The sequence below is a fragment of the Marasmius oreades genome, chromosome 6, assembly GCF_018924745.1.
Source record: "Marasmius oreades isolate 03SP1 chromosome 6, whole genome shotgun sequence".
NCBI lineage: Eukaryota > Fungi > Basidiomycota > Agaricomycetes > Agaricales > Marasmiaceae > Marasmius > Marasmius oreades.
The window spans coordinates 1644616-1662043 of NC_057328.1; the positions used below are offsets into that span (position 1 = coordinate 1644616).

The 17428-nt window shown below is 47.9% G+C and overlaps 5 protein-coding genes across 5 annotated transcripts; 4 read left to right on the forward strand and 1 right to left on the reverse strand.

The window, feature by feature from the left end:
• Positions 1 to 297: 297 nt before the first annotated feature.
• Positions 298 to 7505, reverse strand: E1B28_009925 (uncharacterized protein; the record flags this gene model as incomplete). The annotated part of the gene is made up of 13 exons (XM_043154855.1): positions 298 to 1002; positions 1054 to 1471; positions 1528 to 1745; positions 1802 to 1940; positions 1992 to 2070; positions 2127 to 2301; positions 2355 to 2429; positions 2483 to 2869; positions 2926 to 3057; positions 3109 to 3685; positions 3743 to 5512; positions 5562 to 7211; positions 7267 to 7505. The coding sequence occupies 13 exons, from the start codon at positions 7503 to 7505 to the stop codon at positions 298 to 300; spliced, it is 6564 nt and encodes a 2187-aa protein (XP_043007313.1).
• A 64-nt stretch (positions 7506 to 7569) lies between these two features.
• E1B28_009926 (uncharacterized protein) lies at positions 7570 to 9491 on the forward strand. The gene is made up of 6 exons (XM_043154856.1): positions 7570 to 7968; positions 8030 to 8138; positions 8185 to 8283; positions 8355 to 8846; positions 8901 to 8980; positions 9028 to 9491. The coding sequence occupies exons 1-6, from the start codon at positions 7589 to 7591 to the stop codon at positions 9347 to 9349; spliced, it is 1482 nt and encodes a 493-aa protein (XP_043007314.1). The 5' UTR covers positions 7570 to 7588; the 3' UTR covers positions 9350 to 9491.
• A 135-nt stretch (positions 9492 to 9626) lies between these two features.
• Positions 9627 to 13771, forward strand: E1B28_009927 (uncharacterized protein; the record flags this gene model as incomplete). The annotated part of the gene is made up of 18 exons (XM_043154857.1): positions 9627 to 10074; positions 10127 to 10443; positions 10497 to 10613; positions 10662 to 10841; positions 10896 to 10932; positions 10988 to 11109; positions 11168 to 11285; positions 11334 to 11401; positions 11453 to 11585; positions 11650 to 11690; positions 11744 to 11845; positions 11897 to 12056; positions 12113 to 12305; positions 12356 to 12534; positions 12583 to 12703; positions 12755 to 12848; positions 12908 to 12927; positions 12991 to 13771. 18 exons carry the CDS (start codon positions 9627 to 9629, stop codon positions 13769 to 13771), a joined length of 3231 nt encoding a protein of 1076 aa, XP_043007315.1.
• Positions 13772 to 13921: 150 nt separating this feature from the next.
• E1B28_009928 (uncharacterized protein) lies at positions 13922 to 15305 on the forward strand (the record flags this gene model as incomplete). Its single annotated transcript, XM_043154858.1, has 6 exons — positions 13922 to 14073; positions 14154 to 14193; positions 14272 to 14301; positions 14398 to 14578; positions 14629 to 14817; positions 14885 to 15305. 5 exons carry the CDS (start codon positions 13922 to 13924, stop codon positions 14679 to 14681), a joined length of 456 nt encoding a protein of 151 aa, XP_043007316.1. The 3' UTR covers positions 14682 to 14817; positions 14885 to 15305.
• A 393-nt stretch (positions 15306 to 15698) lies between these two features.
• On the forward strand, positions 15699 to 17164 carry E1B28_009929 (uncharacterized protein; the record flags this gene model as incomplete). The annotated part of the gene is made up of 2 exons (XM_043154859.1): positions 15699 to 16508; positions 16562 to 17164. 2 exons carry the CDS (start codon positions 15699 to 15701, stop codon positions 17162 to 17164), a joined length of 1413 nt encoding a protein of 470 aa, XP_043007317.1.
• Positions 17165 to 17428: the final 264 nt, after the last annotated feature.

Consider the following 17428-nt stretch of genomic DNA (forward strand, 5'->3'; position numbering starts at 1 on the left):
TTTCTTTACCTCTTTTTACCGGGTTGTCCTTGAGTTACTGTGATTTGGGCTCGTAAAAAAAAGACTGACGGCCGCTTCTATCTCCTGGAATTTCTGAGCGTGCAAAAAAAAAGACACTAATACGAGCTTGACTGTCCAGAGAACTAAATCAAGCATGCAGAAAGGTAACAACAACCTTAGGACGAATAGTAAGTATAGGAGTAAATGGAAATTATGAAAGCAGGGCTACAACTAATAAGCTTAACTAGTCAAAAGAACAAGCAGGAAACAATGAAACACGGGTATCAAAGAAAGGTATCATGATCCCCCGCGACGACCGAAATTCAGGCTCCCTAATCGCGAAATACGCCCTTTAATAGACCCCGCGATAGAGCTGGTACTTCCTCCTACGTTGGAGTTTATGACGGAAGCAGAAGACGACTGTGCAGCCCCGCCGGCGAGACTGCCATGAATCCCATTTCCTACATTCACAAACGAATTATTCGGCGACTCAGCAGAGAAGGAGTCGCTGCCGCCTTGCGACTCTCCTGGAGCTGAAGAGACACCGTTGATGCCATGCCGAGCTAGGTGAGCTAGATGTTGTTGTAGGGGTGTCTGAGTGTTGATGATACCATATCCTGATGTATGCATGTCTGGATCTACGCAAGACTGCGGGGAGAGTGGAGGAGGGGCCAAAGCGGACGATCCCCCGAATTGGAGTCCGGGCAAGGTGTATGGGATTCTCCGTGCCGAGGAAGCTGACGTAGCCCCCGAAACAGATGCCGGATATATAGAGGATTGATATTGCGAAGATTGATACTGAGACGTTGTACTTCTATCCTGTGGCCCAGAGCGGATGGAAGGCGAAATGGTATCCGTCTCCCCAGGATCCTCCAAGCCCAAACGAGCAATTTCTTCGCGGAAATTTTTCCTGAAGAATTTCCCCAACGTTTCTTGGAACGGAAGGAACTCTTGAGGGCACATCTGTCCATGAAGTTTCAGGCAGCGTTCAATAATCCGAGCCTAGATCAACGTTCATAAGAAGTAACACACAATCGTCAGGGAAGGACCTACTTGGTCATCGACGGCCGATCGCAACTTCTCGACGAGTTCACTACGGCCAGGGTTCCGAGCAATATATTCAGGCGTGAAAAATTGTTGCCTGTATGCGGGTATTCCAGTGTCCGGGGGAGTATCAACGACGGAGTTCAGTGTCATGGCTAACGCATTGGTGGAAACTTCCTGGCTTGTGTTGGCCAGCGACTGGTACTTCATCTCCAACGACGTTAGTTCCTTTGTTTTCTGCTCTACCTCCTCCAAGGCATTCTCAATGGGCGATATCTCTTCCACTTCCATTGCCACAACCTGCGATCGACGGAGGACAGTTGGGAATGTATCCTCCGTAGTATAATACACCTTTTCAATCCATACCTCCTCCATCCGATCTCTAGTTCGCGTTACCTGTCGCGATGTGGAGAACAGATTAATGGCACTACATGTTTTAGTCAGTGTTTGTAGATATAATTATGTTTGCTCTTATATACTTGCCTGTGCTCGTAATAGGCTCGAACCGCCGTCGGCACGTCAGGGTTTGTAAAGACAGGCAGTTCCCGGTTAGGTTCAGGGATAACTGCAGTACATTGAATGTATTGGTCGCGAATGTCGGCCGGGGGGTCGCCGATAGTCTTCAGCAATTGTGCGCCAGGGTGTTTATTGAGCATTCTTTCGCAGAAAGCTCCAAACTTTTCCCATTCGTATCCGCGGTACTAAATGTACACCATCAAAAGCTTCGCGTAAACAAAGAAATGGACCAGACACTCACAATGAAACGCTTATCCCGTATCGCCGCCGGAAAATTTCCGTAGAATGAGACCAAGTAGTAATCTGAGTAATACCGTTGGTCCGTCACAATATGCTCTAGAAGAGTAGCTTGATGTCGAAGAATTTCGGAAAGTCGAGCGCTACCAAAGGTTTAACGGCGATGCACAGATCGTGCAAGGGAGTGAGCCTACTAATTATAGGTAAAGTCAGAGTGCTGTTGGGCCAATTCTCGGCATATGTCAACGGCATATTCCCAGGCCTTCCCTCTTCCTGTTGGTCTTGATCAGCATTGTCAACAAAACAAGATTCTGTAAAATTATGCAAACCTAGGTAGTCTAGAACCAAAAGACAGAGTGTTTCCTTTCTATGAAATTGTGACTGCTGGGGTAAGCCGAGATCGTCCATCGGTCCCACGAAATTATTCAGATCCCATTTATATAGATCTGAATGGAGTTTCAAAGTGAGTGCCGCCTCGACGTAATTTTGAGATTGGAGGTGCATCTGCAGGAAGACACTAAGATCATGTACGACTCATGGTAGGGGGTTAGACTTACATTGACTAGTTGATGAACATACTTGATGTATATTCCATCACGTCCTATCCTCCGGATGAAGTTCATGAGACGTAACTACACGTATTTGAGCTTGGTCATTCATTGCAAATGCACGGGGCCGGACTCACTGTTGCTATGACACGTTCGTCTGCGAATTCCTCGCCTCCTGGAAGAGCACGAACGCTTAATAGAAGTTCCAAGAATAGATCGACAGAATCCAGGAACTCCGAAATTCGTTTCCGGAGCTGCTCATCCACATCGGAGTGGGCGAACAGGTGGCGCAATTGAGTTATAAATGTCCCAGATATATCATCTCCTTTGCTGTCCGACATGAATAGGTGGTCCAGGCGAGTGACAAGTTCATTTTCAATCTCGTCGAAGTGTCCGGACTGGTGGTATTCAGAGAGAATCATACTGAACAACATCTGCACCGCATTATTTCGCAACTGTTCGTGATGGCTGAGGCATAAGTTCACCACATGGCCTGCAAGAGAGCTCAAATAGACCTGGTATCCCTATGTAGATTGGATGCATGTTCAGAGAAGGTTCATTTGACTTGTGCTGGACTCACTCCATAACGTAGAGGAGGTTCTCCCTCAATGACAGTATGTTCAGCCCATCCAAGGGCCTGCCAAAGATTGAACATTATCGCAGCACCTTCACCTCGAATGTCACCTGCCAGACGCCACACAGCACGCCGTTTCTATACAAAAGTCGTCAGCACAACATTCTGAAGATCATGAGAAGTGCTCACCTGTGGACTAAACTCTTCAATCACAAGTTTCTCCGAAGAGAGAAGCTTCAGTATCATATAAAAAGCTTCTCTCCACAACGTAGGATTAAACTGGGATTCCATATCTTCCGGTGGTATAAACTCTTTCAATAGCAAATTAGACACAGGGTCTAACATTCGCACCAGCACCTTGTGAGCCAAAATGTTGACATTGAGCCAGGTTTTGGGGAATGCATCGTTCTCCAAAATTGACGTCGCAACTGTAAAGAAGTGCGATAACAGGGTGACAGATCTTTCACGTCCTTCGATGGCAAGGCTATCCTCTAAAAAGTTGAGGATGTCCTTGGTGGGCGAAGATAGTAGTAGTACCAGAAAAACGATAGCAATTTCGCCCAGTCCAGGATTGAATAACTGCTCAGCATGAGGTTGAACCCTCAATGATGTTTTCTCAACCTCTGGGTAATATGCAAGGAGCGAGAATGGGTAAGATTCGGGAAAGGGAACTGGTATGGCGGCCTTCACAGTCGAGGGGGTGCGGAGGCGAGTCAGGGCCTCTAAAGTTGGCGGACTCTGAAATTCTCGATATGAATCCAAAAGTCTGATATCACACGTAAATGCGGGTGAAGGTGAAAGGGATAGATAGAAGTAAACACACCTCGGTAATAATGGCAAGAGATTCTCGACGTTTTCTTGTTCAACTTTGAGCCTTTTGCGATCTTGAACTACGTCGGGTGAAACCAACTCATGTTGCAACTTGTCAAGCATGAGTGCTACAATGGTAACGCAGAGCCTGATGTTCTCTAACCATCCAATTCTAGCAGTATCTTGTGCGGCCTCCTGCGTAGCGTCAGTACTATTGGAACGCGTGTGCGTATATTCGTCGTACTGGCCGAAATGAGGTCTTATCCAGGAAGCGACCTCACCTACCAATAATTTGCGTGATTGTGGGAAGTCGAACAAAAACCCTTTGACGACTTGGAGATACATGATAAGTTTCCAGGTGGTGATCTTTCCTTTGCCTGGAGTCACGGCATTTGCAAACTCCCTCACGAAGGCCACCAGATCGAGAGTGGAAAAAACCTGGGACAGTTCAGGGAGGATGGAGGTAAAATTCTGGAGGGCGAGGGTCTGCGTTCCGATTATTGACGGTAGGGTGGTAGTGGACATCATGCGGTTCACTTCAGTCAAGTGGGACCGCAACTCTCGTCTGAAATTCCCCTCGAAATGCTCAGCCATAGCACCTCCACCCATACCAGCTTCCTTGGCTTTCTGAAGCTCGCGAGCACGCACTATGAACTTCATTATGTAGTGCCAAACTTTGAGAGCGGAACGAAGCTTTCCTGCATTCTCATTAGCTGGGTTAGTTAAGAGCGCATTCATTGAGGAAATGATGTGAGACGAAGCAACGGCACAAGTGAAGTGCTTCTCTATGTACACATCTAACACGGGACGGAAATTGCTGAAACGCCGATCTTGAATAATGCCGAGCACGAAGACAAGGGCGTTGAACACCAAGTGGTTCATCTCGCCGGATGAATTGATATCTGATATCAGAATGGCGAAGAGGGAATCGAAAATGTCACGTAAGAATTTGACGATTTCGACTTCACCGACAAAGGTGAAGTTGTACAAAATCGTGGAGAGAATGTCACAGTCTGAGATGCTCTCCCAATTGAGCAAATTGAGTAAGACGGGGTTCTGCGTTAGCTTGGTCGAGCAGAGGGATGTCCTGATCGTCATCGTATCCTTCGTGGGCGGTGCGAAACGCTGCATATCTGGAGGGATAGGTACTTGTTCTGGCTTTTGATCGGCAAGTAGTGAAGAGGTCGCGCCTAGATACATCTCGGGAGTGATTTGGTTAAGTTTATCGGCACGGTACATGATCAAGGTGTGCCCCCCGTCCTGCACGAACGCTCGTGAATCTGAGAAGAGGGGAAGGAAGGCAAATGCATGTGGGCTTGCGCGCTCTTTGTTGGTACGATTACGGAATGTGAAAAAAAGATGCCATTGAGGCATTCCTTCCGGAGGCAGTTTGATTTTGACGAGCTCACCAAAGGTCGGTTCGTTGCAACGTGAAAAGATCATGGAGTGAAACTGCGTCATCAATGGCTCCCCGCTACCTTCTGAAATGGCATTTTCCATCAGACGGCCCTCCTGGTCTCGCACTTCAACCGTCACCTGCACATTTAAGAGCGGGGATGGGCCCCGCGCAAAGGTACCAACACTAAGGCGATTGTTGACAGGAAAGAAGGAACCACTCCACAACTTGATGTAGAGCTCATTTCTGACATCACCGGGGAATACAACGTCCGGGAAACCCAGACGGAAAGTATGTGGTGTGTCCTGCAGGATGGACGTATTTTCCCGCACAATCGTCGAAGAGTCGCCATAGAAAACCTTGACGGATACTGCTAACATTTCGGCCCTAAAGTGTCATGTGTAAGCAAGTTATCGTTGAACGGACATAGGATTACCTTGACGACTTCTCGAATTCCTTCGTGATGTTCTCGATGATATTGTGGTGCAACATTGAGAAGGATACCTCGTGCGTAGGGACATAGATGGGCATGGTATATTCTTTGTTTGGTGAAACATCAGCACCGTCCGCGACCATTTTACCAAGTTGCGTAAGTTCAACTACAGCACACCCGAAGGGTCGTCTAAATTGCACGACGTTGTCGTATACCGCGAGCGTGCGGGGACTTCCTGGAGAAACTGGGCCAAAGCTGTCCGCGTACCCAGTGGAAGTTCCGACCTCAAATCTTGTTGACGCCTCAGAGCCTTTGCGTTCCTTGTCCACGACTCCCGAGCTCATATTATTACCCAATTTTAGCGAGCCATTGCGGACTATCCGGCAAACGAGGTAAATCGAATCTTGAAGGTCAGATGGTGCGAGATCGACAAAGAGGGTTCGAATGCGATGGGAGGGGTCACGAGCGAGGACACCGTTGTGATTCAGTACAGCGCAAAAATCTTCGCTGATGAATTGCCATCTTCCCTCTTGTTTTCGGTAGAGTGAAAAAAAGAGTTCGGCTGTCTCTCCTGGGGAACAGAGTGACGCGACAAACGCGCGTACATCAAGGAATACGTGATAGAACTTCACCGCAAAAGACTTTTGGATCGACTGTGGCCGCACGACAGCGGAACGTGATTGTGTTTTACGGTGTTGCAATTCTGGGAATGCAGAACTAGCCGGGGTGGGCAAGGGACCAGGGAGACTTTGGTCGACAGAGGAATAATTTAATGGTCGAACAGGATTTTCATTGTTCGAAACGTTCAAGTAGGCCAGCGACAGCTGCATAGCATACATCCGTACGGCACTGACCCAGCTTCGAATATCGATCTCGCCTTCCACATCGACAGTAACGAGACCGCCCCACGTCGAATGTCTGACGATAACATCCAGTCCTTGTACAAGATTTCCGGAAACCAGCCGAGTCACACAGTCACGTCGAAGATTAATTGTTTCTTCAGCACTCAAAGTCTGCGCTAGAAGCTGCCGGCGACCTAGATGCAAGGCTTCTATGTGATCGCGGACAGTGTGAAAAAGCTTATAATCTCTTCTAGCCAGATATCGAAACATGAGCGAGTGCCATTCACGCAGCGCGGAGGCAATCTCGTCTATGATTGGTTGGGTCGCTCCAGAGAACGTGTCGTCCCCAGACTTCAGTGAGGGACGGGGAGGTAGAGGTTTTGACTCTTCAGGAGAGGTCGACCTTAAACTCTTCGTGTAGTAGACCGGTGGGCCGAATTTGGAGATGCTGGCCTGGTCGGGGGGTGGACCAAGTCTAAATGATTTTCTACTGGCTGTTGCAACTGTTTCAATCTCCTCCTCTTCCTCCCTAAGTGGATCCATTCCAGGGTGTATCCTTTCTCTATTCCAAGCTGCAGAATATGGTTCACCGGGACCTGTACTCGATGCATTATTTCCATTTAGGAAATGAGCAATGTTCGGTAGACGACCCTCAGCATCCGAAAGCTGATCACGGACATGGATATGTGATGCAGGAAAGATGCCAATGAAGACTTGTTGAGGTTCCTCTATCTGTGGACTGGATCGGGAAGACGGATCACCAGCCAGTGCCAATGTAATCGGAGGTCTGCGAGTTGTGCAGACGACATACCTATAGCAATAATTAAAGTGAATAATTAGTCAAATGGGGGACAATGAAGACGCACCCACGATACCATACACCTCCTACTTCCTTTCCCTTTGGAGTATACTTCTCAAAAGCATAAACTTCATCGCCGACTTCGAGAGAAACAACGTCTCTATGTGCTTGATCGTCCGTGGACGCCTCGGTTACGACGCTGAGACGATCGCGGTTGGTACGACTGGAGTAGCGGGTATCTCGACGAGCAGGGTTGAGGGGATGAACAGCATAACCATAGAAGATGAGGGGAAGGGGTTCCCACATCGCTCAAAGGGTTGCGGCAAGACCGAAGAGCAGTAGTTCAAGCCGGTTTATGTCAACATTCAAAAGCTTTCACATCAACTCCCATGTCCTCATCATCCTTAAATGCCTGCATCGCTCGTCTTGATGCCGGTACTAGGTCTATTTGTTCGATAACACGATCAATAAACCGAGTTTTACCAGGCCCATTTACTCACGCATTATTGTTCACCAAACTAGGTGACTTAATTCGCGATATCGACCCGTCAGAACTTGGTCTATTCTCAGTCTCTAACATTTCAAGCGCTCCTCCTCCTCAGGAGAAGGACGTTGTTCGCGCCCCTTCAACATTGGAAATCTCACGCGTCGAATTCCATGGTGCCACACCCTTGCGGAAACCTCAGCTTCGGAAAGAAGGTCAGTACAAACCGAAGGAACTACTTCCAGAAGTCTATGCTCGAGCGGCTTTGAAGTGCATAGAACGATAGCGAGTGGCTCTTTTAATCACCTCGACCTTCAAAATTTAGCTGAGATGTCCTCAATTCTAGCCAGCAGGTTCGTCCTATGTCGAGTGCACATTCTCAAGCTTCTGCCATTCTGGAACAGCTAGAAGCCGTGCGTGAACGTATAAAGGCTCTCATTGAAACGCTGAAAGAGGTATGGACGCCATACGATGGAATAACGCGGCTGATCTTAGTCACAGACCGAGACTGCTGAAGCACCTTCACTAGCACCGAGTGTTGAGGAAGAAGAGCAAAGTATACAGGTCCTGCGGCTAAGGATAGCTGACCATGAGAAACGAGTGAGTCTTCAGTTGCTGGCTTTCATGTCCCCAATTGACTATGACTCAAGAAAGAGGCTTTATTCGCTCAGAGAAATCTCAAAAATGGAACGAAACTCAGCCCTGAAACCCACAAACCCCCATCGAGGAAAATTTGGTTACCGAACAAAATACCTGCTACGGATCTCGATGAGGATACTTTCTGGACCGCGTCATCCTCAAGCACTCGGACACCGCGATTTTCAGACAACCTTCTTGATGAAGTAGCAGAGTTTGGTGAACAGTCGATTCTGTCGCTTGCAAGTCCTGCTCCTCTTCCCGCTCTACCTTCTCCCTCGCTTGACGACTCCAAAGAGGAAGAGATCCTGAGAAAACCATCTCCAGCGGTTAGATCACCACTTTTGGACCACGTTTCTGAAATGACAATGGAAGTGGAAGCCAACAATCAACAACATCCTTCAAGTACCGAAGGCGCAGATAAACCGATACCTCCGTCAGCCGGGGAATTGGAGGCAACGCCCACACAAACGCCTGGTCCGAAGAAGCCTAAAATACGAATCAATATGGAAATTGAACGTACTGTAGTGCGTTGCGAATATCTGTTATTTCCCATTTATTGGTGTAACCGTTATAGCCAGGCAAAAATATGGGCTTGCAATGCCTTGGGTGACATTACCCTTCCAAGGAGGAGTTCAGCTATCGAAGCTAAATCGACAATGTACGTCCTGATTCTCTCTCCGTGCGGGTTGTTGACCTTGGATCTAGCGCCCATCTTCAATCCCTCTCTTCCATGGCGCTAAGCCCCTCCTCTCCCACAACATCTGCATCTTCGGCTGCGGGTGAAGTACCTTCGCAGCCCTCTCCACATCAAATTCTCACCGCACACCTGTTACTCGCTCTCCTGACTTCTCCCCAGCTATCACTGCCACTAAACAAGGTTAAGGAGCTTCTGTCAACGAAGGCTAGCACCAGTGGTAGTATAGCATTGGCGTCGAACCACATGAAGCCGTATTTTACGTGCCTCTCGAAACGACTACTCAAAGTCGATCGAGCAAGTGGAGAGCAGTTGGTCAAGTTCAATCTATAGAATGAGTTGATAGAGTCAACGGAAAGTCGTCAGCAGTACAGACGCGGTTGAGCAGTGACGGGAGTATGTATACCAAGATCAGTGTGTTTAGGAATGATAAGCAGTATACACGCGACTTGCATGAGGATGGTCACGATGCGAGGCGCTCCAGAATAAGAATACGCGAAGGGTAAATAAAAGACAAACAAAAGACAAAGTCAAAAAGGCTTAGTTACAACGTCAAGGTTCTCTTCCTAGTTCTTCTCCCAGGTTCTTAGGGAACCGTTCTGCGGAAAAAATGGCGCTTTCGACTCCGTCGTTCCCCATTTTCTTCCTCAGGCTCGTCTCGCCAATCCCTGTGCTCTTAGCAGCAGTCTCTCTTTTGCCACTGGGTCCATCACCACCACCTACCCCTTCTCCAATCACACCTATAGTTGTAGCTCAGAGAGTTCCTCGTAGAGCTTTCATTATACTCTTCTTATCTTTAACAGCCTTTCTCTACTTCTTTGACGGCCTTACTTTTGTTATATTTGCCGTCATTCGCAAGAAATGGCACGCCGAAACTGGACTCCAAATTAACTCTCTCGCGGGCCTCATCGCGTTTTCCGGTCTGGCGGTGTTAGGTTCCTGGAAGGACGTACATGGTGTGGAGATTTGGGATCTACGGAGACTTAAGCTTGCTATTACTCTATCAGCCGTTGCCGATGTTGCTCTAGTTATCTTACTGGCGCTCGACGCTCGCAAAGGTCTGACACAGTTATATGTTGACGGAGATCATTCTAAAGTTTCTCTTTCTAGCCGGGTCGCTTTCTAGCTTGCCTATCGAACAATTACTTCACTTAGTGTTCCCCCTCTTACGACTCGTCCTTCTCTTACCTTTGTTATTCATTCTTTCCATTCCACGCACCACGTATTTGCCGGTCGAATCGAATACTGAAGAAGATGTCGGCGTCCCATCATTGCTTCATGCCCCGACCGCTCAACCTTCGACCGGTTTGCTGGCCGTTCCATCACCCGAGCAGAACAAGTACGGGACGTTCCGTTCTACTCGATCAGTCTATTCGCAAACAGCCCCTTCCACTCGGACACCCACACCCACACCCTCGCATGGCAAGGTACCAACTCTTTCACTCAATGCTCGCTCGGATAGTTACTTTATCTCTACTAGCATGAGGATAAGCCCGAGATAACTCTCGAGCCTTCTTGGAAAGAGCTTTGGCGGAGACTCACTAGGCTCACTCCTTATCTATGGCCCAAGAAGAACAATGCTTTGCAGTTTATTGCGGTTAGGATGCTTTGCATTTCCCTTTCGGTGTTTCTGACATCATTTCAGTTCTTGTGTGTCTGCATTGTTGCAATTGGCCGAGTCGTCAATCTCGCACAGCCCTTTGTGTTCGGTGAATTGGTCAGAATATTGCAAGGCTCCTCCTCCAGACCCATTTGGGGGGTTCTAGCATCGTTCGTGGTTATACGGTTCCTTCAAGGAAGCGGAGGGTTGGCCGCGTTGCGGGAGGTTCGTATCTTTTGTCTCTCAATCTGTCCATTCAAACTAAGAGCTGCCTCGCAGGCTCTTTGGGCACCTGTCATGCAGTATTCCGATCGAGGTGTGTGCACCCTTTCTGTGATACTAGAATTGATCACTGATCTCTAACATTACAGAGATGTCCCTTTTATCTTTTAATCACCTCCTCAATCTTTCGTTTGCTTTCCATACACGTCGCAAGACTGGCGAAATTCTTCGTGTCCTAGACCGTGGTGCTGCAATTAATCATACCTTTGAGGTCCGTTTCCTTTCCTCTAAGCGACGTGGACTGTCTATATTTACCATCCTGCGACAAGTTACTCTTGTTTAATATCTTACCGACTTTTCTCGATATCGCTGTCGCTTTGGTTGCATTGTGTGTCACGTTTGAGTGGACTCTTGGATTGGTCATCTTCGTTGTCATGTTTGCGTATGGTATGAAACCGTCTATTCCCCGTGTTGATGTTGATTTATCTTCCATAGTATCAGCAAGTGTCGTGCTTACACAATTGCGCACAAGAATCAGGCGTCAAATGAATGAACGAGACGTCGTACGCCTGTCCTAATATCGGAATCAGGATTTCACTCACAGCGTTGGCTAGATTACGCGGGGAATTCATACTGATTGCCTACTCAATTATGAGACTGTCAAATATTTCGGCGGGGAGGACTATGAGGCTGCCAGATACCAGGATGCTCTTCGTGAATACCAGACTTTGGAATACCGGGTCATTAGTACGTCCTGCAGTGTAGCTTGCATCGATAGCAGTATACTAATATGTTCTCTCGGACTTGATAGTTTCCCTCAACCTGCTGAATCTGGTTCAGAACTTCATCATTGTGAGTATTCAGTACTTGGACTCCCTTGTCTTCGCTATTAACGTCGACTTGAGACCTTCGGACTACTCGTAGGCTCTATTATTGTGGCTCGACAGGTTATTGCAGAGGAGCTGGGCTCCAGTTATTTTGTCATTTTCATCGCATACCTTGGGCAGGTTCGTTTCAGTTTATCCGACGTATATGTGTTTCCCTCACCGATGAAATAGCTGTATACGCCGCTTAACCAGCTCGGATACGTTTATCGATCTGTCAACCAATCTCTTATCGATACCGAGAAACTCCTCAAGTTGCTGAATGAGCCCACGGAAGTGAACGATATACCTAACGCACCTGATTTGGCTGTTGAAGATGGAGAGATTGAGTTTGGTAAGTCCGGCAGCTGTTTGTGTCGAGTGGTTCATTTACGTCATCTTGTCTTCCAGACAATGTCAGCTTTTCATATGATGGTCACACCGCGGCATTGAACGGCGTGTCATTCAAAGTTCCAAAAGGCTCTTCTGTTGCCCTTGTGGGAGAATCTGGTTCTGGAAAGTCCACCATATTTCGGGTACTTTTCCGATTCTATGATCTTGCTGAGGGTCAAGGGAGGATTTTGATTGACGGGAAGGATATTCGGTTCGTCTTGTTTCACTCAGTCAAAAATATCCGATCTAAACCTGCTTTAGTGAGGTCACTCAGAAGAGCCTTAGGCAGGCTATTGGCGTTGTTCCACAAGATTCTGTATTGTTCAACACCAGTATTGCATACAACATAGCATATGGGAAGTTCGGTGCCTCTCAGGAAGAGATCGAAATTGCTGCTAAGTCTGCACAGATGCATGATCGTATCATGTGCTTCCCTGATGGTACATAACCAACTTGCTTATTGTTCAAGCCGTACTCACTTACTTCAGGTTATCACACTGCTGTCGGAGAACGGGGTGTAAGACTCAGTGGAGGGGAAAAACAACGTATATCAATTGCGAGGACATTGCTAAAGAACCCCCCCATATTATTGCTGGATGAAGCTACTAGGTTTGTAAAAAACGGTTCTATCCTTCCAGGCCACACTAACGGCGAATTCAGTGCTTTAGATACTTCCACCGAGAAAGACATACAAAAAGCTCTCCAGAATTTGATGCTAGGACGTTCTTCGCTTTCCATCGCTCACCGTCTCTCGGTAAGTTATCGTCGCATTTTTAACTATCATCAGTTCATTGACATTCTTGTGTGTGACAGACGATCGCAAGCGCTGACATGTGAGTGTCAAGTGGTATTCCATCATGCGTATATAGCGAAGAAGAGTTGACATATTCTTATAGTATTTTGGTTCTCAAAGATGGGCAAATCGTAGAACGGGGTAATCACAAGGAACTCCTTGCGCTTGACGGAGTATTTGCCTCAATGTGGGCGGATCAAGTCTCTGCAAGCGAAGATCAGGCGGTATCAATTCATTCAAAACCTGAGGGATACCACCTCGGATCGGCTTCTATTGACGAGACAAAGGCAGTGGCTGATCAGCCTGTATTGGAACCAACGCATCCTGACAGTGGGCCGTCTTCACCTCCACTATTAAAGCAGGACATTCCAGCCCAAACTATCCCTGTCGTCGCTTTCCCGTCCTCCAAACCGCCTGAAGAGTCGCGGAACGCAACATCTGCCAAGGAATCCACCTCCGTGGCGGGCGTTGCATCAGAGGCACCTGATGGGTTGGAACCCACTTCAAGTCCAGTCGCCTTCCCTACGCCGCCCAATGTGGTCTTTCCAGCAACCCCCGCTTCTCCTCCGTCGCAAGCAGTTACGTTTGAAGCCACGCCAACTCCCCCACGGAGCGGAACACCTGACCCGGATGCAGAGCCAAAGCGAAAACGCATTTCTTCACAGAACTTCCAAAGACTAGCCAAAAGAATTTCGATATCAACACGCCGACAAGGCTCCGTGTCCTCGATTATACCAGGACTGAAGCGGGACGGTGGCTCTCCTCGGGTCTCTGGCGATGAGGGCCGAGGGGAGAGTTCTACTCATGAGAGCAGCGTTGTTGGTGAATCCGAGAATAAGAGCAAGAAGAAGGAGAAGAAGGAGAAGAAGAAAGCCCAGAGTTGATCTTGTTAGCTCATTTACGACTGTTACGATTTGACCATGTATTATGCCCTCTTTTTAATCACGATAGACATTTTTCTGCATACATTCGCTCTCGTTTACACGATTGTTTTGGGTTGTTGGCTAGTTTAGGACGGCCGGGTTTTGCCGGTCATGCTGTATAAAATAGCGGATGACCAATCACAAGAAGACTCATCCCTTCTTCCCAACCATCGTGGTCCTGTTACGAGTCTCGGTTTTGGGTACTGTGTCATTCTTTGCAATTTGACTGGAACCATGTCTTCGACTGCTAAAATATACGTTGGGTCAGTCTTTGTTGTCCATTTCCCCAACACCTTCGGTTATGCATCTACTTAGTTCTTGACATTAATTCCGTCTCTTCCAGTAACTTGAGCTGGAATACGACCGATGAATCGCTGAGAGCTGTCAGTATAAATTTTGTGACGAGAGCAAATCTTTATCAGGTTTTTCTGATGATAGAGTCGCTATTTTCCCCAATTTAGGCTTTCAACGAGCATGGTATGGTTACTGATGTGAGCTAATATTTATATCTCCTTTATTACTCTTCCCCGTTTTCGTCACTCTTGGGGCAACTCTGAAGCTAACCTTTCCATCTTCGTCAATCATAGGCCGTCGTGATGCGCGACCGAGACACGGGTCGTTCTCGAGGATTTGGGTTCGTCACCTTCGGCTCCCCAGAGGAAGCGAACCTCGCCATCGCGAACATGCACGAAAGTGACCTTGACGGTCGCAGGATCAAAGTCAATCTAGCAAACGCACGCCAAGGTCCTGGAGGTGGGGGTGGGGGTGGTGAGTTTACTCTCTTCTCGTAGTTACTGGTCATCGACTCTTTTGATTAGGTTACAATGCAGGCGGTGGAAGCGGTGAAACTCATGTCATTTCGTCTTGCTAATCACTGATTCTTTTTAGGCTATAATTCAGGTTATAGCGGTGGAGGTGGAGGTGGAGGTGGTGAACTTGATCTCATCTTGTTTCTGCTGGTCGTTGACTCTTTCTCTTAGGCTACAGCGGAGGTTACTCTAGTGGAGGTAGAGTGTCGTTCCCCCTGTTCTCCTTCGGACTTCTATAAGAATATCTTGCTGACCTCTCGTTCAGGTTATGGCGGCTATACTGGCGGCGGCGGCGGCGGCTATGGTGGCTATCAAGGAGGTGGCTATTAAAGAGGAATAGGCTGTTAGACGAGGTGCGGTTCATTCTCGCGGGCTGAATCGTCTTCTCTACCAGGGCTCAACTGATTGCCTTCCAGCTCTTCCAGTCCGAAACTTCCCCGGTTTTCATCTCTCCTATGTACTTCTATCTCGGCGTCGGCCAGTCATGCTCTTATTTCTTTTACGTTGCCTGTACATGCACAAGGTCGTTACCATCGTTGATCACTGTATTTTTGCACTTGTCGCTTCGTCCCATGGCTTGCTTCATCGGTCTCGGTTACCTCGACTTGTACTATTACTTACATGGTGTGGGTTTTGTGTATGTATTTATATGGTATATATAAATCAAATGTCCAGGGTTTTGTGGATGTCGTATGGTGTAGGAACGGTCCGTCCATCAGGAAACTGATCCCTGCATGCGCAGCTTAGACTGCTGTAGCAGAAAACGCATTTATGCATCTCGCTTAAGCTTGAGCCTGGAACTCATGATCATCGATCATCACTCTTAGTTCAAGCTGCTCGATGAAGAAAACATAAAAAGCTGTCAGAATGAAAGTGCTCCTCCATAACGCTCCATACCGTTGGCACGCCTGTGACTGATTACATTAGCAGTGTCACACCACGAGCTCGTGCGACGCCCACCGGCATCAACCACTGTGACTTAATCTTTTGCTTCGCTCACGGTCTTCACAAGAAGTTGTTCATCTTTGTCGCTCCCTCTTTCCTGCACCTTCCAGACCATCCTTTATTCTACCATTGCCATGCCTGCAGAGCGCTCTAATGGCAAGGTTAAGCGTCCACCAAACGCGTGGATCCTTTTTCGTTCAGATATCGCTCGTGCACTCGCTCAAGAGGAGGAACTTCACCCAGAGTTGCCTCGTAGAACGCAGGCGCAGATTTCCAAAGAGATTTCATATTTATGGAGCATTCTAGATCCTGAACGTAAGGCAGAATACGAACGTCGTGCCGAAGCTAAGAAACACGAACACACTATGCTCTATCCTGACTATCGATTTCAACCTATGAAGAAGGAGGAGAAGGAACGCCAGAAGCAGTTGAAGAAGCAGAGAGATAGAGAAGAACGCTATAGGCAACGTGCAACGGAAGCAGTGGCCTCAAGTTCTCGAGCTCAGTCGGTCAACCCATCGCCCATTCCTCCAGCAATACCTCTTCCCACTGCGGCACTTCTTCTCAACCATTCAACCCCTCCTCCAACCTCTCTACTTTCCCAACTCACTTCACAACTTCATCTACCCTTATCCTCTTCCCAGTCACCTCGTGATTCTGACGCTGACCCTGGGCCTTCCCCTCCTCTTTGCGCAGCTGATTCACCCTGCGATACCACAACTTCCGGTGGAGACAGCCGGCAGGCCTTGACCCTCCAACTATCTCCCCTCGAATTGCCTCCTGCTGGAACCCAGAACGCGAATGAAATCACCCAACCACTAATGTCTCCTCGACTGAATACTTCATGGACGCTTCCGTCCGAAGGAGACAGCACTGCATTGAATATTATGTCTGAACCTGCTCCTACGTTATGGGAAGACTCCTCCGAACGATTGTCGTCTCAGGTAATGTCTTTGCATTGCACTTTTCTAAAATTACTAATTTTACATTGTAATAGCCGGGTTACTTAACCCTTGACATTCCTCCTCCTCAGAATTCATGGAATGCCGATGGTGTAGCGATGTTTGACGAATCCCTGCAGGCTCTCCTCACCAGCTCCGGTGATCCGTCCATCTTTCACCTGAACAATGTCAACCCCGATATGTTGGACATGGGTGCAACACTCGATATCTCTGTCGGAGATGTCAACATCGATTTGAGCATGTTTTCCTATGCTGAATGGGCAGACGTGTTGACAGAGTACATGCCAAACGATAACTTCCATACTGGAATTGACGATAACACCGTCGCCCTCAACGATATGCGTACGCCTTCGAATCCCCTTTCTTCGCACTCTACAGAATACGAAGATGACTTAAGCCGGTACATCGACTTGGACGGCGCTGCATCTAGCCATCAACCATCTCTGATTCCCGCGGAACTTCAGTCACCTCCCCCTCAAACTCATTCGCCCGCCTCAGAGACCCTTGAAGTTCCTTCATCGCGATCAACATACGCCCCTCCTGTTCATTCGAGTCAAAGAAGACCAGGCGGAACATGGAAGCCACCTGCCACCTTTGGAGAAGTCACCGTTCAGCCTTGGAAAGTGCGGGCGAACTGAAACTTCCCTTCTTTTGCATCTGCTTACTTCTCGCTATTGTCTTACTGCTTTCCTGATGTATTATTGCTCTTTTGTCGACTTTGCTGTCTCTTTTCTTTTCCAAAGTACCCCGGTTTCGTTCCTCCCTTGCTTGTCGTTGCTATCGCTAATCTCGATCCCCCCGCATCTAAAACTGCTCCCCCTTCCTTCGAATTGTTATACGTATTTTTATCGCATGCATATCGACTATCTGTATACCTAGGATCTAGCATAAATCCACTGGCC

Bases quoted from the DNA above. Each gene is read 5' to 3' on its own strand.
- E1B28_009926 (XM_043154856.1), top strand. From the start codon at position 7,589: ATGTCCTCATCATCCTTAAATGCCTGCATCGCTCGTCTTGATGCCGGT. The intron at 8,284-8,354 runs GTGAGTCTTCAG...TTATTCGCTCAG, and splicing joins TAGCTGACCATGAGAAACGA to AGAAATCTCAAAAATGGAAC. The intron at 8,847-8,900 runs GTGCGTTGCGAA...CGTTATAGCCAG, and splicing joins TGGAAATTGAACGTACTGTA to GCAAAAATATGGGCTTGCAA.